The 24,967-nt window shown below is 37.3% G+C and overlaps 1 protein-coding gene across 1 annotated transcript in view; it reads left to right on the plus strand.

Annotated features, from left to right (window-relative positions):
* HTT (huntingtin) overlaps positions 1-24,967 on the plus strand; it is a 76,712-nt gene that overhangs the window by 14,101 nt on the left and 37,644 nt on the right. The window contains exons 8-33 of the mRNA XM_063401536.1: positions 326-504; positions 974-1,178; positions 5,253-5,333; positions 5,695-6,056; positions 7,863-7,986; positions 8,258-8,376; positions 9,308-9,419; positions 9,945-10,085; positions 10,737-10,895; positions 10,982-11,079; positions 12,386-12,525; positions 13,354-13,417; positions 13,817-13,917; positions 15,449-15,595; positions 16,618-16,738; positions 16,986-17,062; positions 18,118-18,269; positions 18,660-18,862; positions 19,702-19,828; positions 20,499-20,626; positions 21,313-21,423; positions 21,973-22,050; positions 22,524-22,747; positions 23,279-23,357; positions 23,491-23,652; positions 24,586-24,641. Coding sequence (XP_063257606.1) covers positions 326-504; positions 974-1,178; positions 5,253-5,333; positions 5,695-6,056; positions 7,863-7,986; positions 8,258-8,376; positions 9,308-9,419; positions 9,945-10,085; positions 10,737-10,895; positions 10,982-11,079; positions 12,386-12,525; positions 13,354-13,417; positions 13,817-13,917; positions 15,449-15,595; positions 16,618-16,738; positions 16,986-17,062; positions 18,118-18,269; positions 18,660-18,862; positions 19,702-19,828; positions 20,499-20,626; positions 21,313-21,423; positions 21,973-22,050; positions 22,524-22,747; positions 23,279-23,357; positions 23,491-23,652; positions 24,586-24,641 — 3,550 coding nt within the window. The remainder of the gene's footprint in view (positions 1-325; positions 505-973; positions 1,179-5,252; positions 5,334-5,694; positions 6,057-7,862; positions 7,987-8,257; positions 8,377-9,307; positions 9,420-9,944; positions 10,086-10,736; positions 10,896-10,981; positions 11,080-12,385; positions 12,526-13,353; positions 13,418-13,816; positions 13,918-15,448; positions 15,596-16,617; positions 16,739-16,985; positions 17,063-18,117; positions 18,270-18,659; positions 18,863-19,701; positions 19,829-20,498; positions 20,627-21,312; positions 21,424-21,972; positions 22,051-22,523; positions 22,748-23,278; positions 23,358-23,490; positions 23,653-24,585; positions 24,642-24,967) is intronic.

Consider the following 24,967-nt stretch of genomic DNA (forward strand, 5'->3'; position numbering starts at 1 on the left):
TGAAAGCATCCGCTATTACAAAAAATATATATATTTTTTTGTGTTTTTATGGAGTCAAAAGAGATAGGAAACAGGGAAATTGAGACAGCTCTGATCATTCTCCCGTGTTGCTTAATTGATTGTCAGTAGTATAAAGTACATATTTTCAAATGTTTCTACATTTGGAAAGCACTCCTAAGTTGCTGCTAGGTTTTGGTTGTTCTATTTTGTGGGTTTTTTTATTTAAGGAAGTTATTATATGGACTACATGAAAAAACATTTGTGTTGAAACCAACCACTGTCAGTAAATCAGTAAGTTATTTGGCCACTTCATTTCTCCCCTCAGGCTTGTTGGTTCCTGTAGAAGATGATCGTCCTACTCTTTTAATTCTGGGTGTTTTACTTACACTAAGATATCTCATACCTTTATTGCAACAACAAGTAAAAGATACCAGCCTGAAAGGCAGTTTTGGTGTAACAAGGAAAGAAACAGAGATTTCACCTTCACCAGAACAACTTATACAGGTAAAATATGAATAATAACCCTTACCTGAAGAGTAGTAATTGGGAGGAAAATAAATAAATCTTGATCCAGCATTAGTCTCATACTGAACACTCTGAATTCTCAAATTCCTGTTTATCTTGATAAATGATAGTTGGTCCAGTGACAGGGATTATTGATAAATAATGACCAGAAATCCCAGAAAAATGAATCAGCAGTATTTGTTAGTGTGCCCAGAGGAGCCAAAAACTTTTTATGGTGCCTTTGATGTGATCTGTCCTTCTAGAACAATAAAAAGAAATAACAGACTTCTACTGAAAAGGCAGTTAAGTGGCTACAATTGATTGACATTTCCCCCTTGGAACATTGTGGTGAAGATCAGTTATACCAAGCATCAGTTATTCTTAATTCATTGCTGAAATTTGATGTTGTGTAGGACAAGACACATTCTGTCTTCATAGAGACTTACTCCAGTGCTCTGCTGGCTTTCAGGTTTATGAGCTGACTCTGCACTACACCCAGCACCAGGACCACAACGTTGTGACTGGAGCTTTAGAATTGCTGCAGCAGCTCTTCAGAACGCCGCCCCCTGAGCTGCTGCACGCGCTGACCGCCCGCGGGGGCATCGCTCAGGTCAGTGTGTCCAGGGACGAACCTGCCAGCAGGAGCCGCAGCGGCAGCATTGTGGAACTCATAGGTGAGCTCTGCTTTCATTGGAGTAAAAGAAAATAAACACACCTCATCAGCTCTAGTTCTCACTGTTAGCAAAAGCATGAAGGTTCAATGAAATGTGTCAAGCTATGCAAGCCAGGTACAGTAGAAGTTCTTTCCCTCCTTGTTTTAACTGGGTATACGTTCATGATTAATGACAAGCTTCAGGGTTTTTTTTTTACAGTTTGTTTTGATGTTTTTTTTGTTACACAAAGCAAGTTGAATATGCTGACTTTTTTTTACCCGACAAAATGAATGTTGTTCTTACCAATCACCTGACAGCTGTGATTCATAAAATCAGATCTAATCAGAATTTGTCTTAAATGAGAGCTCCTTGCTGAATACTAAAACCAGTATGAAACTAAAGCATGACTTAACCTTATCCTTAACTGCTAAAATCAGCTATCAGCTTTCTTGTCTGTGGATTGCATGTTGTTAAAATTCTCTTAACTGCTACATATCTCTTTCAAAAGAATCAGTCTCTGATTGGATTTTTGTAATGAGTTTGTATTGAACTAATGGGTCAGCCAATATTTCTGCTTCTGGAAGGTAAATTGTTAGCTGGAAGCAATCATAGCAGGGAAATACAGAACACATTTTTGAAAGCAAACTACGCACAAGTGGCACAAGTAATTTGGTGGTGAATGATCACAAAATCTTGGACTTCAAAAGCAACAAGTTTGCTATTTCTTCCTGGCTTTGGTTTTTGTTTGGATTTTTTAAATTTTATTTTTGTTTTTTGTTTCCCATTCGTGGCTATTAGAATTCCTTCATGATTTCATTAGCTCTGTCTTTGCCCTGATGTGTTACTTTCTGTGATTTGCAGCTGGAGGGGGGTCTTCATGCAGCCCTGTTCTTGCAAGAAAGCATAAAGGTGATTATTTTTGAAAACAAATCTTTAATTGCATTCCTTCCTGATTTTTTGGGTTGTTTTTTTTTTCTCCTCCCCACTTCATTGTCTTGCTGAATTTGGGTCTTCATTCACAATTGCCTGTGTTATCAGCTGAGCTTAGTCATTATAAATAATGAAAGAATTCTGATGCAATTTCTGATATTGCAGTCAAGATATTCTAAAATCATTTAAAGCAATATAATTCTATTTTTGCTGTAGTTCACTGGCAGAGTTATGTTGATGATTATTGATGCGGTTTTAATTTCTTAAGAGCACATGGAAAAATAATCTCTCTGAACAGGGCATTCTTCTTTTTCATGGTAATACTTAGCCATTAATGTAACTTGCAAAATAGTTAACTTTCCTGGCTTTGTTAGGCCTGTTTTGTTCTCTGTAATTCACTAATGCACGTGTATGTTTGCATGCTTGAATATGATGCTTTTTTATTTTTCTGTTCTTGATGATTAATTCTAAACATTTTTGTCTTGCTGTGTATATTTTAATTTCTTTCTTCACTAGGTAATTAATTTAGCAGGATTTTAAAGAATACAGTTTGCTTTGAAGTATTCTTTCCCAATTTGTGCATGAAAGTACTTCATATTTAGTTGTATGTTTAGACTTTGATTAAAACCAGTCATTTCAGTATGACAGAATCCCTGTAGGTACAGCTGTGTAGCACTTTCATCACCTGCACTAGGTGAGCAATGTGTTACTACTGCAGTGAAACTGTGTGAGTGCAGTGCAGTCACTGCAAGCATCAGTAAGCAAGAGATGTGCAGTGCTGAAGAGAAAAACTTCAAGGAAAGGCAGTTTAAAACGGAATGAAATTATATGAACTTGAAGGACCATTACAGCTTATACTTTTTCCAAATATGTCCTTCAGTCTTTATGTGGAAGGAATCTCATAATGCTTAAATAACCTCATTTGTATGCTTTAAGAGTATACCAAGATGTGAAGCAGTGGTTAAAGCTGAATGAAGTGCTTACGGATGCAGTTATTGTTTCTAGTTTAAAGGAGAGATTGAAAGAATGGGTGTCTGAATGTAGATATTGCTGCAGCATCCAAAGGTGAGACAGAATGCAACAAATCAGAATAACAATGTAAATAAAAAATGGTAAATTTTCATTTAGTTTCTTTATCTTGTTGGTAGTCTTCAGTGTAACTTTGAAGTACTAATAATAGTGTAAATTCAATTAAAGTACAATGAAAACACTAATCTTTCATTCACTTGGTGAGACATTATGGATGAGTCATCAGCTTTCATCCTTTTTTCAAGATTATGGTATGAAGATTTTGTGGTCTAAACAATGGCATAAACAATTTGAAGAAATCCCTTCACAGTTTTGTGCTTTGTACAGGTTTATTGTCAAATTGTGAATTGCTCATTTCCTTCTGCTCTCCATTTTAGAAAGGAGGGAAAATCCAAGCCTATTCCCACTTCCTCCTTGAAGTCATTTTGCAGTCATATGGATGGGTCTTCTCAAGCTGTAATGCTCTTTATGTGTAGGGGTGTAAAGTGAGGCTGAGCTACAGAAATCTCTTTTTCACATCTTTGCAATCTTGCTGCATCAGACCAACTTCAGTTCTGAGCAGCAGACCAACTTCAGGTTTATGTTTCAGCCTCAGAATATTATTTAAAAAAAAGACTGAAAATTTCTTTTGAAATCAAAGCCTGTGTTTTGATAGCAACTCAGCTGGGCTTTTTTCTTATCAAATAGAGGAAGAGTATCCTGCTGCTGTGTTACATACTCATTTAATACATTTAAGCATACAAAACCTAATGTGCCTAATGACTATTTTTCAGTGTTCTTATTCTTTCACTTACTTTTAGAGGTGGTCAGCCATGGAAAGCAGAAGAACATCTTGGTTTGTTTCAGTGAAATAGATGTAAATGTGAAAAATAATAGAGAAGAATGTATTATATTTTGTGCTTTTTGTTGGGGACTCGCAGGAGGATTTTACTCATTCATTCATAGGAGTGTGTAGTTCTCAATTTCTGTCATTTTACGTAGATGGTATATGGAAATGCCATGTTTACTTTTCTGCCTTCCTTACAGGTTTGAGTATCATAAATCAGAGGAACATAATTCTACAGTGGTACTGCTATGTATGAAAGCAGTGGAGAAAAAGAAATTAATACAAAAGTGTATTAATGCTTTTTTTACCCCCAATTAACTTGAATAAGGTGCAAAGGTATTCACCCAGAGTTAATCCAAACATTAGTTTCTTGCATTATCAAACTTAGACTACCAGTGCAGCTTGGTAGTTTAAGCAAAATGATCCTTCTCACAGCATTTCCTGTGAATCCCTCTGTCTCAGCTAGGGACTTGGAACATCTAGAGGGATGGCCTTAGCAGCTCCCCCTGCACTCCTTGGACAGATTTTTCAGTGCAGTTGTGTCCTTGGTTGCCTTCCAGGCAGTGTGCATCTGCAGCTATCTTTCTCTTTCCACTGCCTGTAATTTAAGTAGATAATGCTCTGTGAGTGAGAGAACTCTGTGGTTGGATTATGTTAGAAGTGGCTCTCAGGTTTCTTGTGGCAAAAGCATCTCTGAAGATTCTTTGCCTTAGTAATCCTTAGCTCTCATGGTTGTCCATGGTTCATCGCCCTGTCCCACCTGTGTTGTCTTGTGCTTCTTGTCTGCACTGCTCTGCCCCCTGGGCTTTTTCCATTCTGTTATCTTTGGAGTTGCAAGCAGACTTTGATAATTTTTGTAGCCTTAAGGAGGAAGGGATTATTTATTCTATTACTTGTGGTGCATTAATGCCCTTCAGAGTTGAGAGCAGACATCCAGATGCTAGGTGTCCAGTCCTTAGGAACAGCACATACTTGATGAAGTTAGTGGGATCCTAAATGTAGTCCACAAAAATAAACTAGAAGTAGTAAGGTTGTAGGTAGTTTCCTGAATGGTTGCACTGGTAAATAAAATTACTTAACTCTGTTTCATTGTCACTGCTGCCTGCTTCTTTCCCTGATGAATTAGTGAGGGACTGGATGTGCACTTTATTCATTCCCTTCATCCTTTCATCTGTTACCTGTCATAGCTATGAAAGATTATTTGGATAAACTTTTTAAAAAATAGATTTCACATCTGACTTCAACTGTTCAGCATTTCAAGCTGACCATAATTTTTGAGAACTGAAGGTTTTTCTTACATCACTTCTCAGGTAAAGTACTTCTTGGTGAGGAAGAAGGCTTGGATGATGATTCTGAAACCCGGTCTGATGTCAGCACTGCATCATTTGCAGGTACCTGCCTTTCTCTTCAGCAGTGCAGTCAGCAAACACATTCTGTTATTGCTCTGTGCAAAATGTGTAAGTGATGTGTTATGGTGGTGAGGAGGTGGATGGGTATTCAAAAGACAGAAACCATAAATAGTGCTGAGTGTAAAACTTAATGAAGTTGATTGTATTCTTTTTTTAATGGGAGTTACTGATAGAGATGGGATGGTATCTTTCTAAGATGCCTGTTTTCTTACCTGTAGTTTAACTGTTTCATCACACACTTTCCTTAGCCTAGTTTAATCTGTGGTTTAGCCTGTGTGTTCACGTTGAGAGTTAACCACAAATTCAAACACCGAATTGACTCATGGATTCCTGTGTTTTGCAGCTTCTGTGAAGGGTGAGATCAGCAGTGAGCTGGCCTCTTCCTCGGGTGTGTCGACAGCCGGGTCAGCGGGGAGCTCAGGCGATGCGGCGGGACACGACATCATCACGGAGCAGCCGCGCTCGCAGCACACGCTGCAGTCGGAGCCCGTGGAGCTGGCGGGCTGCGACCTCAGCAGCACGGCCACCGAGGGCGACGACGAGGAGGGGCTCAGCCGAAGCTCCAGCCAGATCAGTGCTGTCCAGTCAGATGCCACCATGGACTTGAATGACGGCACTCAGGCTTCCTCACCTATTAGTGATAGCTCTCAGACCACTACAGAAGGTCCAGACTCTGCTGTAACCCCTTCAGACAGTTCTGAAATTGTAAGTGTGCAGCGGGCAGAGGGGGGATCTCCTTCTACTGAGGGCCCCGACATATCTCAGAGCTCTTCCATGGAGGGCCCAGACTTGGATTCATCTCCTTTCTCGTCTTCCACTTTTCAATCCTCAGCTAGTAACAGTGGAAAGGTCAGCACCTCACACCTCTGTAGGAGAGCCTGACCTCCTTTTAACACTTTCACTTAAACAGAAATGAAAAACTACAAAGCTGAAATCAGTGTATTCTCTGGGTAGGTCATGTGACGGCATTACAGATTTTGCTCACTGAAAGAATGGCAATAACAAAGTCTCGACATAAATGTATCCTGTTAGTAGCATACCCTTAATTTTGCATAGATATATTAATAATTGTTTTGGTGCAGGAGGGTTAATGGAAGTGTTAAAGGGTGAACAGTTTATTTGGAATGATAAAGGAATGTTTTTGGGACACAATGCTTTACACTGCCTTCTGCCTCTGCTTTTACACTTGGCAGCACAACTTTTTTTTTTTTTTTCCTTTTAATTCCATCTTGAGGATTTCCCTATAATGGGCAAATATTGCATGATTTATGAATGTAGCAGTTACATATCTAATAAACACCTGAAATGTGCATACAGTATGTCTATTTTAAGACATTTGTCTCTCTTGGGCAAGTGTATTGTGAGGTTTTAATAAAAACAAAAATACGTTACTGAGAGCCAGAGCAGAAAATTCAAAAGATGGAAAATTTAGAACTTCTTAAGACTTTTTCAAACATTATCAAACTTTTGACTCTAGTTTTCTGATAATAATTTGGAAAAGTAATAGTCTCTTAGCACTACAGTAAAGTCATAATCATGCTAAGTGAATACTTCTGCAAGTGTGAGGATTCAAGAACCAAAGGAGTGATGATAATTGCTCTCTGAATTAAATGAAGGCAGTGCAGAGGCCAGAGTGAGCAGGCTTTTATTGACAAGGTGTGTTTATTGGCACAATGTGTTTATGCAAATTCATGTCAGACTGTTCCATATGCCAGTTGGCATACTGCTTACAAGCAGTAATTACATGTAAAATTATCCTTTTGTAATTGAACAGACTAAGTGGTTGTCCAAGTTACTGACACAAGCTTTTTAATGAACAATTTCCAGGTGCTTAAAAAGACAGGAAGTAACTGAAGAAGTAACTGTTTTCTGATAAAATTTGTGAAACTGTTTTATTTTACCTTACTGTCATTGATAGTTCTGATTAATTTTTATGGTTATTTTTCCATATACCTACTGCCTTTATATTGCCTTGGCTCCAAGGTCAAACTCTCACCCAGATGAGTCCATTTTAGTAGCCTCTGGTTTTGAATGAAAAATTGAAGATACTTAAAACTTATTTGGCCTTTCTTGTCTGGAGAACACAATGTGTTCCCAGTTTTACTTCACGTACCCAGGACAAGTGAAGTTATGGGGGAGTTTAACTGCAAGAGCCAACTTCAGTTTGTGGCAGTAAAGGTGTGGTTGTGATTTGTAACTGCTGAGAGAGAGACATTTGTGAGGAGGGAGCAAGGGGAGCTGCAGGGGAGCAATGGACTGAGTGTTTTACTTTGTTCCTGTTGATAGCCAAGTTCATGGCTCATCTGGGAGACTCTCAGGTGGAACTGTGGCCTCCAATAGCCCCAGAGCTGCAGGAGGAGGGGAAGTGCTTTGGGGCTTACGTTCAGCTGGACACTAATATTTATCAGGCTTATACTTGCTTTGAGACTATTTCTAGATTACTAACACTGCATGTTTCAAATTTAATGCTCTCTGTAAAGATATTTTAAGTCCTGTCCTTGTACTGTGCAGGTTTTGGAGGGTGCTGAAGGACAGTATTCTGGAATGCAAATTGGGCAGCTCCAGGATGAGGAAGATGAAGCTGCAAATATTCTCCAAGATGATTCATCAGAGTCCTTCAGAAATTCTTCTCTTGGTATGTTGATAAATACAGGAGTGGGCCAGACTGGTGTTAAGACAGGTGTGCAGGTGCATCTGCACTTCCAAGGGAGTGAAGACTCATGCAACAGATATGAAAATCAAATAACTAGATGGATATGTAAAATAAGGAATACATTTCAGCACTTGTGATCAATCACTTGTTTATATCACTGCTAATTTATTTTTCATGTTTGTCTAATTACGTTTAATAAAGTGCTTTTAGTTTGCATCTGAAATGGTATTTTATGAATTGCCTTTTTCTAAAGCTCTTCAGCAGTCTCAGCTGCTGAAAACCATGAGCCACAGCAGGCAGCCCTCTGACAGCAGTGTGGATCGATTTACATCAAAAGAAGATGCAGGAGATGCTGGGGATCATGAGAGCAAGGTGAGAGGTAGTTGCAGTTGTCAGTTTTAAAGTTCAAAACAATGAAGTTTAAAAAATATTTAAAATAGCAGTTATGGTGAAGTAAATTAGTAGTAAATGTGGGAAGCCTGTATATGTGATGTACCTCGTTATAGGTCACAGTAACTCAGGTTGCAAAGGGAATCTGAGGTACAGCCTGAATTTCATTTAACATAAGATGCATACGTAAGTGTTGATATCTTAAATGCAAGCACCAGCAAAACCATACCAGAAAATCTGCTGAGAGCACAAACCCTTTTTGTTTGTGCATTAGTAGGCTACACTGATACTTTCTTACTTGAAATATCTTTGTGCTGGTTGCTACCTGTCTAGATAACTTCGTGATCTCCTCAGAGGTTAGTCTTTGAGCCTCATGCCATTGTAACTACAAGTTACTGTTTTCTTCTTACATTTTTTTGACATTATCTTTGGACCTTATTCTGAGCTGGGGCAAAAGTTTTATTTGTGGCAGGCAGAATTAGATCAGCTTGGACTATTGGGGAATTCTAAATGTGTAACTACAGAAAACTATCAGTCTTTTATGGAAACAACTTAGAAATAATGTGCTTTTCATACAAAGTTTCCAAAATTTGATGGCAACAAGTGGTTTAGTGTGCTCTTTAGATGCAAACAGCAGATCTAAGTAGTTTAGAAAAATCTACAATATAATGTTTCTGTAATAAAATTGAATGAGTTGTGATATTGGATATAAACTTCTCCAAAGCATTACATCTTCAGGCCTTTTTTTGGAATATATGTTAAACTACACACGAATATTATATATATTAACTTTGTATTAAATAAACTTTTATACATTTGAGGATGTGCAGTCTTTCTAAATCTTGTGCTAATATTTTATTTCACTCAAAGATGAGTTTTTCTCTGTATAAACACTGAACCTTGCCTTGCACAGCCCTCCAGGGTAAAGGGGGACATCGGGCACTACACGGACAGAGACTGTGCTCCGCTGGTGCACTGCGTCAGGCTGCTGTCGGCTTCCTTCCTGCTCACTGGGGACAAAGGAGGTGTGTTTGTCTTGGAGCTTCACTGCTTCTCTGTGCTCTCAGTGGACAAAGTTGGGAATGTGGTCACTTTGCTCTGTCTTGGATTTCATCTCACTTTATTAGAATTTTTGGATGTTTTTCTGTGGCAGTCCCTAAGCATTACATCTATTTTTTTTTAATACATCCAGTGATGGGGATTTAACCACATTGCTGTCATGGTATATGACTGATTTAAGATGTTTGTTCTTTTTTCCTTTTCTAAGTTCTTTCTTGCTCACGTGCCCATATAATGTATTAGTTTTGGAAGGAGGTGAGCTGGAAATATGTTATGGCTGTATTCTAGTATTTCAAGTATATTTCAAATACAGATCATTTGAGGAAAGCAAAAAATCAGCCATATATCCTTGCCTCTGATAAACTGGAACTGCTTGCTCTGCCTTCATATTTTTGTCCAAGCTAAGCTATTTTATATGGTGTTATTAATTAAAACAATTCAGGAAGCTTTTAAATACCTTCCTTTTAATAATTTTGGTTTCTTCCCCGCAGCTTTAGTTCCTGACAGAGATGTGAGAGTCAGTGTAAAAGCCTTGGCAGTAAGTTGTGTTGGAGCAGCCGTTGCACTTCACCCTGAGTCTTTCTTCAGCAAACTGTATAAAACACCTCTGGAGGCAATGGGAGAAGAGTATGGTATGTTGTAGTTCACATATTCCATTTTAATAGTGTGTTTGGGTTTTCACATAAGTGAGGCAGCATCTGAAAACTCCAAACCCAGTTTAGTATTTGTGATCAAATATTGCACACATTGGAATGAACATGCTGTGTGTGTGGTGAGGTGTATTTTTTGTAGTAAGATTTATGTTTCAGTGGATGAACTTGTAGAGCTTCTGACAAGTTGAAGCAGTTTTAAAACAATGAGTCTATAGAAGGAGTTTGTTTATTTTACAGATGTTTTCTCCTGATTTAATTTAGTGCATCTTATAGATGGTTTCTATCTAGGTTGTTAGGTTAATTTTTACAAATGAATAACAGGGACCTGCAGTGTGCAGCTGGTTTGATATATTGACCAAAATGCTTCTTCTGTTTCCCTGGAGCATTTTGTGTACAGTTGAAATAAATCACTAGTGTTTTTATATATGTGATCATTGGTCTGAATGGTGTGATTGATATGTAGATTGCATGCACAGAAAGGGATCTCAGAAGAGAAGTATGGTGGGCATTTTTTGGATGTGCTGATGTTGATTGTCCAATAGTTGAGACCTCCACTGTACCATTTTTATGAATCAATAAAATCTAATACTAGTATTTTTAAAATAAAGTAGTTGTAACTTCCTTTCTTAGAGGAGCAATATGTATCGGACATTCTGAACTACATCGACCATGGAGATCCCCAGATTAGAGGAGCTACTGCCATTCTCTGTGGAACAATTGTCAACTCCATTCTAATTAAATCCCGCTTTGATGTGGAAAAATGGCTAATAAATGTCAGAAACTCAACAGGTAACAATTTATGTTATGGCTGTCTTTTTGTCTTTTAATATAACATTGCAATGTTTCGTTGCTCAAAATTCTTTTTTATTTTTTAGGAAATCTCTTTTCCTTGATAGACTGCATACCTCTGTTACAGAAAACATTGAAGGATGAGTCCTCTGTTACATGCAAACTGGCTTGTACAGCTGTGAGGGTAAGCAGTGGGAATTTATTTACACCACCACAGATCACAGGCTTGTGATTCGTTACTGGGATGCTGCTGTGTGCAGATGTCTAAACATGGAGCATGAAGTGATTTCTTCCTGAAGAACTTTATTGGCACAGAAAATAATTATGTGGTTAGATCGTTTAGCATTTTAATCTAATTGTGATGTTTATCATGAGAAATGTACTGGTATGAGCTTTAATATTACATTAACCAACAGTAGGATGAGTGCATTAGATACAAAGGATATCTAGGCTAAACAGGGGAGTGGAACTTCAAGTATGTGAATTTTATTTCTGTAACCTGTGGAAAAGGTGTTCAGTGAAAAAGCCGAGGGGTGAAGGAATGAGCTTTCTTTGGGGATTTTTCCAATAAAGTAAAACACAGACAAATTGGAGGCTGAGGGAAATTCTTTTAGCAAGGAGATGCACAGGGTGAGTGACTGTTGCAGCTTGAAGACCAGGGGGCAAAGCATAAATTTTAGTATAATGTGGGTAGTTTGTATATAGAAATTAAGGTTTTATATGCAAAGAGGAGGGGCTGTGATACAGCTGAGGGAAGGAAATCCAAGTAGGTAGATGAGATTGTCTTTATAACCTTCTGTTCAGCAATCTTCATGTTTGTGTGTAGTACTTTCATGTGTAATTACACTTGTGATAATGGCTTTTTAGAACACTTCACCAGAATTGTTAAGTTCAGGCAACTTAGTACTAGGCAATTTTGGTTCTTGCTTTTTCTCAGTATACAATGTGGCATTACTATACATTTTGGCAGAAATGTTCGGAGTCTTTTGGGTTGTTAATCCTCAAACAAAAAAAAGTACATTTTGTGTAGTTAAATAAGATATGGAAGTGTGGAGTTCTAGAACTTTTTCCGAAGGTCACACATTGTGCCTATTGAACATCCAAATATGTAGGTATGACTTTTTCAAAAACTTTGGAAATCAGAACCAGGTGTCTAAAAGTACCCTGTGGAAATTAGGAGACTGTTTTTTGAACAGATGAGGATGTAGTGCTTGTGGTATTTAAGCCCTGTGAGCCTTCCTTTGGAGGGTTGCCCTCTGATCTCTGAGGCTTGCATTCCTCTCCAGAGTTTAGTTTTAGCAGCAGGTTTTAGCATTTCACATGGAGATGGCATTCTGGCCTTGCAGGGTACCTAGCTCTGGTGCTTATCCTAGCTCCTATGCAATAACTTTTTTAGTATTTTAAAAAAAAGGTGTTTTTTTGATGACTTTCATTCTGCTTTTCAGAGAATCACTTCTGAAATATAACTGAAAGTTGTTTTTTCTTCTCAGCATTGCATCATGAGCTTATGCAGTAGCAGTTACAGTGAACTAGGTTTGCAGTTGATTGTTGACCTCCTTGCTCTGAAGAACAGCTCCTACTGGCTCGTAAGGACAGAGCTTCTGGAAACACTTGCAGAGGTGGATTTTCGGTGAGTATTTGTATTTCTCCATGGGTGTAGTAGGTGAAGTGTAGAGAAATATAGAAAGCTGTAACTGTAATGGCACAAGTTCTTCTGGAGCTTTAATGAGTTTCATAAAACTAATTCAGATCAGTCAATCCTGTGTGAATTCCTTTGTCACGTTACCACTGACTGCACTACCAAACCAAATCCTAGGAATACTGAAGTTTTTAGTTCATTGGTCTGTTGTATCAAGTCTTCTATAAATGTGTGATCAGAGAGGGACCACATCATTTGCACTAGCTTAGTTTTTCAGTACAGTTTTATGTATTTTTAAAGAGAAAGTCCCTGGCTTGCCCTCTGTTGTCAGCTCTCTCTAGTCACTCAGTTTCTGTCAATACTGAAATTGTATTTCATATTGGCTTGGTTTTTTTTCTTGCATTTTCTCATTCTGTGTTGGTTTTTCCAAGCTGAAAGACAAAAGATGTTTATATGAAAATTCTTCAAGTTTATCCTTAGTCCTACAAAAGTGGACTCTTTGTGAATAGTGATGTTTAGAATGTATTGCTGTCTTTTCAAAATAGTCTGATGATTCTGTGCATGAGAGGAAATACATTAGGATTATGATCTTTAAATAATGGTTTTTTTTAACCGGGAGGACTATTTTTCTTCAGTTACACAAACCAGATAATAGGTTAGCAAATAGTTTACCTTTTCTAAAGGTTACCAAAAGTGTTTACTACTTGTATTTTCCCTATAGTAGTGCTTTAAAAAAGTAAACAAAAAGAACCCTCAGAGCAGTGAAGGGAGAAATAACAGAATGTTAACTAATGTACTCTAAATTCTATTTTGTCATAGGCTAGTCAACTTCTTGGAAGGAAAAACTGAGAGCTTGCACAGAGGTATTCATCATTACACTGGTGTAAGTAAATTATTTAATCAGTAAATTGCGATTCTGGATTAAAGTACCAGTGCAGTGTCATCACTTTGTTTTTAAATTCTGTCAACTCTGATGGCTGTTGTATTTGTTGTGTAAATAGACTCACGTTGTAAAACTTACCACAATTGGGAATATCCTTACTGTGAAGATTGAGATATCTTCGTTTTCTCTGGTGTGTTTATGTGTTCTGTGGCTTGTTCTTTTTTAACTTAAAAAGATTTGACATTTGTGTAGTTAGAGAATGTGGTTGACAGTGTTAAGGTTAAGACTTTCTTGCAGGCTTGTATGACAGATGAAATCTCACTTGTTATCTCTTAACAATATGGTCAAATGATGAAAATGGTCAGTGAACTTTATTTACTGTGCTAATTTCTTTTGTAGCTGTTAAAGCTTCAGGAGAGAGTACTTGAAAATGTTGTAATAAGTCTGCTTGGAGATGAAGATCCAAGAGTTAGACACGTGGCTGCGGCTTCATTAATGAGGTATGTGTGACATTTTTATTTATAGGAAAATAAAAAGTGGTTTAGAAAGATATTTGTATATTGATGTGTACCTATAACTAAAATAATCAGTTGGGGTTTTTTTTAGTATACATATACATATATATATCTATATGCATATGTAGAAATTTGTTCAAAAGAGAGATGGGAAACAAATGCATTTTTTTGGTACCTGGAACATGCATCATTCTGACTCATCAGACAATTGTATCTGGCTTTCTATTAGCAATCCCAATTACATTCAATTACATTTTGAGGATATTACATTGTGAGGGTCACTTTCAGTTTCAGCTTCTTCAGAATATTTTCTTCATGCTGAAGTGGTTTGTTCAGTATCCTGGCAGTGGCTGATCGACTTAAAATGTTGCAGTTCTACAGATTGGTCCCAGCTCCCAAATTTTCACATGTATACACAGTGTACCTTAAAACTTCTGTGCTCACTAATCATTGTGCAGCAGCTAATTTTGTTTGCAAAGCAGATGTTTGCTGTAACCTACTAAATTATAGTTGCTGTACAGATAAATGCACTAAAGGGTGAGGATTAGTTGGTAGTTTGATGATGGGAATTCAAAGACTTAAAATTTATGTTTAAAGAAGTTAGGAGCATGTAGTGTATTTTATTATCAGAGAAGTATTTTCCTAGTCTTTTCATACCATTAATTGCTAATAACAAATAAAGGATAACAAAACTTTTAAAGTTCTGGCATTTAGAAGTGTTTATATTGCCACAGCAGCTCAGCAGAGGAATCATGAGCTGTTGCATCAATACCACTTGTTGCTTTTATTAAGGGACTTGATTCTGAAATTGAGTTATTTTATTAACTCAGTGGTAACAAGTTGAAGTTTTTTTCTACCTTCATGCTGACTTAGTGACAGGAGCTGTGTTAAGATTGGAAAAGACTTAACCTGCCCAAGAAAGCTACTACAGGCTTGCAGAAACCCCTTGAAACATCCAGTATGGATATTCAGTGGAAGTAGTCTCACCGAGATTACAAAAACGTGTACAATAGCTTTTCACTTTAACATAAGTTGAAAATACTGTTGTTCAAGAAGCCTGGATTTGATTTTATGTTTAGGTTTTGTTGCATAGAAATCAGATGGTAAAAAATTATTATTTTCAGGTAAAAGTTAGTTCTCAGCTGATGCAGATACTCATGGGGAAAATATCTGGGGAGATCAGGGAACAGCAAGAGAGAAGTAATCTATGTAAGTGTTTAAGTGTTTGTTGTAGTATGTATGGGGAGGTATCTCCAGAAAAGACTTTTTTTAAAAAAAATTACTGTATGTCTGGAGCAGTTGCTTTGTCCTGACTGGAGCTCCTTGATTGTAATGAAGAGCAGTTATCTAAAGATGAATTCAGCTTAATGAATTTTGGTAACAGCTTTTATTTACAATTTGATATGTATAATTAGCATATGTAGCTTGCTGAACTGCATATTAAATGTACTTTAAATTGGGTGTTAAATAATATCTGAATAATAATATTTCTTTTTGACACTTAATTTTCTTTCAGGCTTGTTCCAAAGCTGTTTTATAACTGTGATCAAGGACAGGCTGACCCAGTTGTGGCAGTAGCAAGAGACCAAAGCAGCGTCTACCTGAAACTCCTCATGCATGAAATGCAGCCCCCATCTCACTTTGCAGTGAGCACTATCACCAGGTGTGTTACCTGTCTGGCCTTGCTTCGAAAGGAATGGAGCCCCAAATTTCACTTTGCAGTGTCTAGGATTGTAGTTAAGTCCTCCAAATCCACAGGCTTATGAATTCCTTTTCTGTAGGAGCACCTGGAGTAGGTTTAAGCTCTACAGAAACGGACTCATGTTTAAAGATTACTCTGTGAGTTACTGGTGATGTGCTCACATACTGAGTGTCCTTGGTTTGAGATAGTTTCTTCTCTCCTCCTGAGGTCACCCTACTTGTCCATTAAATTATAAAATGAGGTGCAGCTTTTCAATAATTATATGTATGTTACTGTTCTTCAGATATGTTGATCTAGATTTATAACTCTCCACATCCTATGTAATGATTGTAGTTGCAGAAGGCTGTACTCCCTTTATAATTTAAAAATAAATTCTAGTTTTGATAGTGTGATCTTGTTGTATTTTTGCTGCCAACCGTTTTTCTGGCTTACAGACAGTATGGCTTGTATATATTTGTAGGGGTTGTTGGCTTCTATCAGTTTGTCATACAAGGTTTTAATTATATACCTTTTGGAATATGGTCTTGATCATGTCACTTAAGATAAATTCTATAGTATGGAAGCAATAGAACTTTGTGGATCCAGTATTATTCTGGATAGAAAACAGACTTTTTCTGCAGCAGTAATCCAAAGTTTGTGAGTGTGCAAGGATGTTGAATGGATTTGAGCAACAGCAAAGACTACTGTTAAATTCGTGGTCATTTCTCAAGTATCTAGTTAGATATTGACAGTTGATCTACTGTTTCTGTTTGCTGACAAAGAGGTTTTATTTATAAATTAAATAACATTGTCTAAGACAACCCCAAAAGTATTACAATATAAGATGGTATTTAGACTATTCTCTAGTTTTGTATGTTACAAGCAGTCTGTGAAATACGTAATAGTAATTTAAGCTAAAATATTTAAGTAATAAAATTAATTTTTGATTGGGATGGGAGTTTTTAAGTGCATTTTTTTAGTGGCTATAAATGTTTTTATTTCAGAACATACAGAGGTTACAATATGCTGCAAAGTCCAACAGATGTCACTATGGAAAACAACCTTTCAAGGGTTATTGCAGCAATTTCCCATGCATTGACAATATCCACTACAAGAGCACTTACAGTGAGTTTTCGTATATGTCAGTTTTTGTACCTATAAGTTTCTTTGAGTTTTCTTGCTATGGTGTCTGACTTCTTCCTGTTTTGCATGCTTGCTTGATTTTTTATGATTTCCTGACTATATTTCTATCTGCAGCTTTTGTACTGTGACAATGGCAGTAGTAATAGATTTAATTCTCCCTCTTTAAGATACCATGCTGCTAACTCTTCCCATGGTGAAACTAATTCAATTCTTGGTGTTTACTTTTCAGTTTGGCTGCTGTGAAGCTTTGTGTCTTCTCTCCACAACCTTTCCAGTCTGCACCTGGAGTGTGGGATGGCACTGTGGGTATGTTCCCTCTTGTTAATGGAGCTTCTGAAAGTCATGTTTGCGAAACAGAAGTGGACTTACTGATGCATTGGAAGTCCTGGTTTAGGTATATGCTGTTAAGTTTATCTTAGCAGTTCTTTAAGAACTTCAGACAGAAGATTATAACTTCAGGATGTCAGGGTATTAAGTGCCAGTGTTTGTCATCCCTGGAACCACAGTGCCTGTCACAGTGCAACTGCTCTTATAAAGATAGATATAGTCAGCATCTATGAAATATGATATAGGAGAATATATTCCATGCTTTTGAAAGGATGTTTGTCTTTGGGATACTGTATTTTGTAATAGCTCTTTGAAATTTTGATGAAAATTTTCATCTTGGTTTCATGTCTGTGTTGAAAAATGATGGGTCAAGGAAGCTGGCTCATCTTGGCTTCTGTAATAGTGTCAGATGCATTTAAATTGTTCTCGTTGGGCACACTGAGTGGGAACAGCAAATTGGGTATCTGTAATACTTAGGTGTTAATATAGGTAGTACATAATAGTCCCAAATGACATTCTGAAGAGGTTCTTATAATAATTATTGTCAAGGAAAATAAAGAATGCAGCAAAAAATTACCATGTTGGATAATGTTCACTCAAAAAATATAGAGGATTTGATGGAATACAATTATTCAATTAAATTTTTTAATTAATTTAAAGCACTGTCTTGTTACATTGCAATACTACAGCTGATGTCTCCCATCACTACCTTGCATATGCACAAGACTTAACTGAAGATAGTTCAGACTGTAGTGGTTAGCAAAAAAATACAAAATTCTTGAGTTTATCAGTAGGTGTCACTATAGCCTTGATATTTGCTGTTAAAAAGAATGGCTCTTAGAGAAACCAGAGTATTGTCAGGTCTGTGCTGCAAATTGCTTTTTCAATTTGTATTTGAGTATTAAATGTGTATTTCTGTAGCACAGATTCTATTTCATTAGATTAGCCATCTACTTGACTGTTGGTTTTCTCAAGACTTTTAGTCTGCCAAAAGAGGGAAAATAAATCATGACATTGCAAAATTAAATTTCCAGTGTTTCCCAGCCAAGTTGTTCAGATGAAGCACAGAGGGGCTGCACCATTGGAATGGCTGGCTTGGTCCTGTCACTTCTCTCATCAGCATGGTTCCCACTGGACCTCTCAGCACATCAGGATGCTTTGATTTTGACTGGAAACTTGCTTGCAGGTAAGGCAGGACAAGAAAAATAGGATTGTCCTAATATTTTTACCATCAGGATTAGAAGGGCCATATCTCACTCCATTCTGATTATACGCCACAAAAATCTTGTAAGGTTAAGCAGAAGAAATAAAGGAGGAACTTGCACACAGGAGGTTTGAAAAGAAACTGCCTCTTTGTAGCTAAGTGCAAATTTCCTCCAGTTGCCAAAGGCCATGGTTAGTACAAGCTGGGTACAAAGAACTCAGATTTTGTTGGTTTTGTTTTAAACTGTTCAGCTACTCCTGGCTTTGAAATTCTGATTAAATTTCTGTTCATATAGAGACGATAACCATATCTGCCTTCAAAATTTTCTGGTGCGTAATTCTAAATTTTGTCTTCTATTTCCTGAAATTGCAGCAAGTGCTCCCAAGTGCTTAAAGAATCCCTGGAGTGCTGAGGAAGATGCAAACCAAGGTGCTGCAAAGCAGGAGGAGCCCTGGCCAGCTCTGGCAGATCGAGCTCTTGTCACTTTGGTGGAACAGCTCTTTTCTCATCTGCTGAAGGTCATTAACATCTGTGCACATGTGATGGATGATGTTGCTCCTGGTCCAGCAGTAAAGGTATATATTAAAAATATAAAAACAAAATAGTGTGACTTAAATACTGTTCTATAGACCTCTTCACATTTTAGACTTGATACAAGTATCTAATTCCTTGGTAATGACTCCACTCTGTGTAGTAAAGCAGGTACCATGAAAAAACCTGCATATTTTACTTCAGATAACAGGTTTTTCTTTAGTTCTGCAGTGTTTAAAATATTACCCTAAATTTTGAGTCTTTTATTCCTGCTGACTTCACTTGAAACATTAATTCAGTGAGGAGTGTATAGAGTACATGGAGTATTGGATTGCATACTCTGGGAAATGTGTTGACTTTTGGGTTGGTTGGCTGGTAAATGCACTGAGCTCCTTTTAGGGCTAAAAATAGCTTTTATCTTCTGAATATCCTGTAAAATATTTTGACTTGTGAAACAGCTTGTGTGAGGTACTTCCAGGTTTGGGGGGTTTTGAGATTTTTTTTTTGAAGCATATACATTCAGAGACTGATTTAGAAACTGTAAGACAGTATTGTTAAGATCAGTAATTTCTTCATATTTTAAAAATGTTTGAATATAATTTTGACACTCCTTTATCTGGAATCAAAAGGAACTGTAGTCATTGAGCTCTCATTTCATCTCATTGGCTTATTCTGAAGCTGAAAATTTCGTGTCATTGGCCTGTGCTGAAGTTGAAAATAAAATAGGGAATATATTAAACTATTTCCTTTTCACACAGGAAATTCATGTCCTGAACCTGAAACATTTCAATTTAACTGACAGAGAAGAATATACTTGTATTTGTGTAGAAAAAGAAAAACTACTTGTGCTTTAAAAAACTAATACAGCTTCTTTTAATTCTAGGCAGCATTACCTTCTCTCACAAACCCACCTTCTCTTAGTCCAATTCGGAGAAAGGGGAAAGAGAGGGAGCCTGTGGAGCAGGCATCTGTGCCAATGAGCCCTAAAAAGAGTGGAGAAGCAAGCCCAGGTAGGCACATCCCTCCTGTTAGCCCTGCATCCACCTGCATCCACCCACACGTGTGGTTACAGCAGAGAGAGGGGAGAACTGAGTAACCTTTCTGGAGTTTCAGTTCAGGAGGCTGGCAGGGTACTGCACTGATGCAAAGGCAGCTCTGGGTGGGGGCTTCTTTTCTGTTTTGGTTTTTGTAAACTGTAAGCTGAAAATTAACTGTACATTTCAAAACCAAAGCACTGCTGAATCCTTCTCCTCACTTCTCCTGAATCTACTCAGCTATTGACTAAAGTAATTTTTGTATGCACGTTAAAAGAAATTTGCAAGTTGCTTTCCACCTTTTGGCAGGAGTGACTTAGACTGCTTTTGGGGATGAGATTCTGAATCTTGAAACCTTTCCTTTCCTTGGTAATGAATGAAGGAAACACTTGTTAATTCTGTTCTGTAAATTGTACACGCTCTTCAGTACTAAGCCTTCTAGGTTAATTTCTCTCCCCACAGCAGGCTGGATCATTGGAATGCAGTTCATTTGCCAGTTGTGCACAGTGTGTTTCTGCAGTTTGGAATATATATGTGGATTGAAAAAAACGTGCTGTTTAATATTGTAGATGTGGTAAATTATATTGCGTATGTCATGAGCAACCTAGAAAAGTCATATTGTGCTCATCTATGATATTCTTTTAAGCTTCTAGGCAAACTGATGCTTCAGGACCTGTTCCAACAAGTAAATCATCTTCAGTAGGAAGCTTTTATCATCTCCCATCATACCTGAAGTTATATGATGTCTTGAAAGCAACCCATGCTAATTATAAGGTACTGCATGATGTTGTTTGATTGGGCTGCAGTGGGGTTGGATAATCACTTTGTTTCTTTGAAACAGGCTCTGTATCTGTCAGCTCATGTGTTTACCTGTGTAAACAGTTTATACACACAAAAAAAGAATTTGAAGAAAGATCACAACCAGCAATAAAAACAATAACTGACCAAACAAGAACCTGTGACAGGCATTGTCACCCTGTTGTTTCTCTGCTGTCATTATTGCTGGTACCAAAGGACTCTTTGCTGGCTTGGCAATGCTGAATAAATCCCCGTGTCTGTTCTCTCTGCACTTTATTCCACCATGGGAAAGCTTTTTCCTCGTTAGTTCAGGCGACAGAAGATGCATTTCCTAGAGAAGTGGTCATCTGCTATGTCCACTTCAAGGGCTGTGTTCCTCTTACATCCACTGTGTTTATCAGAAATGCATCATCCAGCTCCGTTGCTTGTCAATGTCCTAGGTCTTTCTCAAGCAAGAAGATCCCTTTTTTTTCCTGGTCAACATGTAGTCCTGCCTTTCCAGCAATGCACAGGGCAGTCTAAGTTGTCAGTGGTGTTGATTGAAATACACTGAAATTTTATACAAAAGATCATTTTGTGTCAATATCCACGTCTTCCAGTAATTTGTATCTCCTTGTCAAGTAATTGTTAAGGAAAAATGTGGTTTGATTTTCTGGGAACAGGTTACTTTGGATCTCCAAAACACTAATGAGAAGTTTGGATGTTTCTTACGGTCTGCCTTAGATGTTCTCTCTCAAATCTTGGAACTTGCTACTCTTCAGGACATTGGAAAGGTATGAGACTTAGTTGTTTTTCTTTTATAGTTAACTTGTCCAGTATCCGTGGTCCTTACTGAGAGAAAGCATATACCACTGATTTCAAAATTGCTGCTCTTCCAAGGGGCAGTAGTCCTAGAAGTGTGCTTCCACAAAGTTGAATAAAGTGCTAAAGCAGATTCTCCAGGTTAAATTGCTGCTGTTGAAAACTGGAATATTTTTTTTACTTTTTAAATTTCATGTGGGGATTTTTCTTCCCAGCCAAATGATTTGCCTTCAGTCATTCTCTATATTCACATGTTTAAATATACAAAATGTCAGAAGACTTATTGTCTTCTTCCCTCTCCTGTGTCTTGTTATTTTTTCTCCTTAACTGTGGTGTTAGACATTGTGGTATTTTAAGATTAGAAGGTAAATGTTGAAATTTTATTTCTTTATGTAATTCCATGATTTCCCTTAAATCAGTGTGGTTTTACATAGTACAAAAACCTCTGCTACTGACCAGTTTTCATTGTAATGTTTTTATATAATGAAAAATATAATGCACTTGTTTTTCTGATTTTCTAGTGTGTAGAAGAAATTTTGGGATATCTAAAATCATGTTTCAACAGAGAGCCAACGATGGCAACAGTGTGTGTGCAGCAGGTGAGGAGTTATTTTTTTTAATGTTATGTGAATGTTAATCCTGATGTCCTTTGGCTGTCAGTTGGATACTAAGAATGGCCATGCTTTTAAAGGAAGTGGTGTGTAGAGACATTGGCCCAGGTGGAGCAAGCAGAACATATTTTCTTTCATTCTCACTACTTGGTCTGTAACTTGATTCTGTCTGAGTAATGTAGTTTCTCTTGAACTGCTTCAAATTCACAGAACGATTTTAGCCAATGTTCAGAGAACAAGCTTGTTTCCTGCCTTACCAAAAGTTTTCTTTAGCCAGTTAACTGCATCAAAAAACCCTAGAAAGCCAAGAGCTGACTGCCTTAGTGATGGATTTCTCTCCAGTTAAATATTTAGGTTTAAGTCCTCAAAGGTTAATTATGATGAGAAACAAGTCAAGGGTTTTTTTTCCCGAAATGTTAACTTCTGTTAACTTTTCTTTTCCTTCCAATTTTCTTCTCTAGCTATTGAAAACATTGTTTGGGACAAATTTGGCTTCTCAGTACGATGGCTTGTCCTCAAACCCCAGCAAAGCTCAAGGCAAAGCTCAGCGCTTGGGCTCCTCCAATCTGAGGCCTGGTCTGTACCACTATTGCTTCATGGCACCCTACACACACTTCACACAGGCCCTGGCTGATGCCAGCCTCAGGAACATGGTGCAGGCTGAGCAGGAGCACGATGCTTCAGGGTAACTCCCTTCCCTTACTTTAGAATGTTAACTTGAACTAGAGTCTGTTCTTAGTGTTTTCCATAAATGTGAGTATCATTGTGGTGCTGTGTAACTTGAAAATACAGACTTCAGCAGTGTAACTTGTCTTGGTGAGGACATCCTGATTGCAGTTATCACTAACATGTTTTCCAAAGCAAAGTTAAGCCATTAAAATGGATATCATTGATGTTTTTTTAAAAGCATAATAGTTTTAAATGCTGGCATTCAAAAGTATATTGTTAGTTTATAAATACAGTAAATGGTCTATATGTTAAAGGAAAGGCAGAAGGATAACTAAGCAAAGACTAGAAAATCTTTCTCTGGTCAAGGTGTAGGTTTTCTCTGCTGTTTGGTCTCACTAAGATTCTTGAAGCAGTCAAGTAGATTAATAGAAGAGAACTTCTTCTTCTTAAGAGAAGTTGGCGTTGGCAAAATAAAATGCATCTAAGGACAGTATATTTGTTGTAGTTTTTTAATATGTTGAGGGGTTTTTATGTTTTTTTGTAACAGATGGTTTGATGTGCTGCAGAAAGTTTCTACCCAGCTGAAAACTAGCATTTCCAGTGCAGCAAAACACCGTGCTGATAAGGTACTTGTATCTGTGTTCTCCTGAAAGAGCTGTACCTGAGATTTAAAACATTTTTCCTCCTTTTAAAACTAATTTGGCTTTGAATCAGAGACATGTTCAGATATTAGATTACTTTAAAATCTCTCTATTACAGAATGCTATTCACAATCACATTCGTTTATTTGAACCCCTTGTCATAAAAGCATTGAAACAATACACAACAACAACGTCGGTACAGCTGCAGAGACAAGTTCTAGACTTGCTTGCTCAACTGGTTCAGCTGCGAGTTAACTACTGTCTTCTGGATTCAGATCAGGTTGGTACCTCACCACAGATTGTCTGTCACACAGCAATCTCACCAGCAGGCTCAATTAACATCTGCAGCAAAAATATTTCCAGCAGTCCATTCATTGTACTGTAAGTGAAAACAAAGACCTAATGGAGGGTGAGACTCAATTTCCCACCCCTGAGTTACAAATGGCTTCAGACTTGTAAATGACTTTCTGAGTTCTGCAACAACTATTTATTTGAGAACTGCTTGTGAGATTGACTTTAGGGATAAAATGGTGACAATAAGTCACTTTCATTAAATAAAACTTCATTTAATAATGGAAACACCTTCTTCCATACTGAGAATGTTGACTTCCTTATGACTGATAATGAGCATCGTGGTTGACAACTATTGTTTGATGTTAGTCAAACATTAGTTGATTAGTGAGGGGAACCAGTGCCAAATACAGTAGTCTGTGTAGTTGTCCATAGAAGCAGTGAATTTGTAACATAAAATTTAAGTGGTTTACTTAGAAGTGTTTTGTTTACTACAGTTATTTTATTTGTTTATTACAGTTTGTTTACTACAGTTATTTTGAGGTTTATAAATGAACAACTTGCAATACTTAAGTTTTCTGGAAGTTCATAAAGAGAATTCTTTTAGATGCAGAAGTGCTTTGGATTTTATCTTGGTTTAGATTTTTGGCTTATTCTTAACTTCTTGACTGTAATACCTCAAATATTGTATTCTATGAGTTGAAGTTGCAGTTATACTTAAAATATACAGACTGCAGGTTAAAGATGGCAAGTTCATGCAAGCTGTAATAAACTTGAACAGCTTTCTCCATGTTCTGTAACTGCAGAGAGAACATTTCATAACCTAGTGCAAATGATTTTCAGTGCCTGTCTATAACTGTCAGAATGGTTTCAAATGGGAATTGATGTCTCTGTTCTGATGCACACTTTATTCTCTCTTTAGGTGTTTATTGGATTTGTGCTAAAGCAGTTTGAATACATTGAAGTAGGACAGTTCAGGTATGAAATCGGCAAAGATCCTTTGAACAATGAGGGTTTGCAACTGTCTTGTTCTGAAAGACAGATCAGTGATGTGTCACAAGTAGTGATGAGATTTGCTGGTTATTTCTGCCTTATGAGAAAGGGAAAGTTCTCTTCTGGGCAATGTGCTGGTTTATTCTCTGGCTCCAGTGGTAACTCTTGCAGGTATTTTACATTCCACGTGACTGGAGAAGTCAGGAAGTAACATGGAAAATAATAATACATTAGAACATGGAAAATAATAATCTGCAACGGTGTTGTTTTGTTTCTCCATTTTGGTATTGTAAACCCATTCCTTTGGGCCC

Source organism: Prinia subflava, chromosome 7, assembly GCF_021018805.1.
Source record: "Prinia subflava isolate CZ2003 ecotype Zambia chromosome 7, Cam_Psub_1.2, whole genome shotgun sequence".
NCBI lineage: Eukaryota > Metazoa > Chordata > Aves > Passeriformes > Cisticolidae > Prinia > Prinia subflava.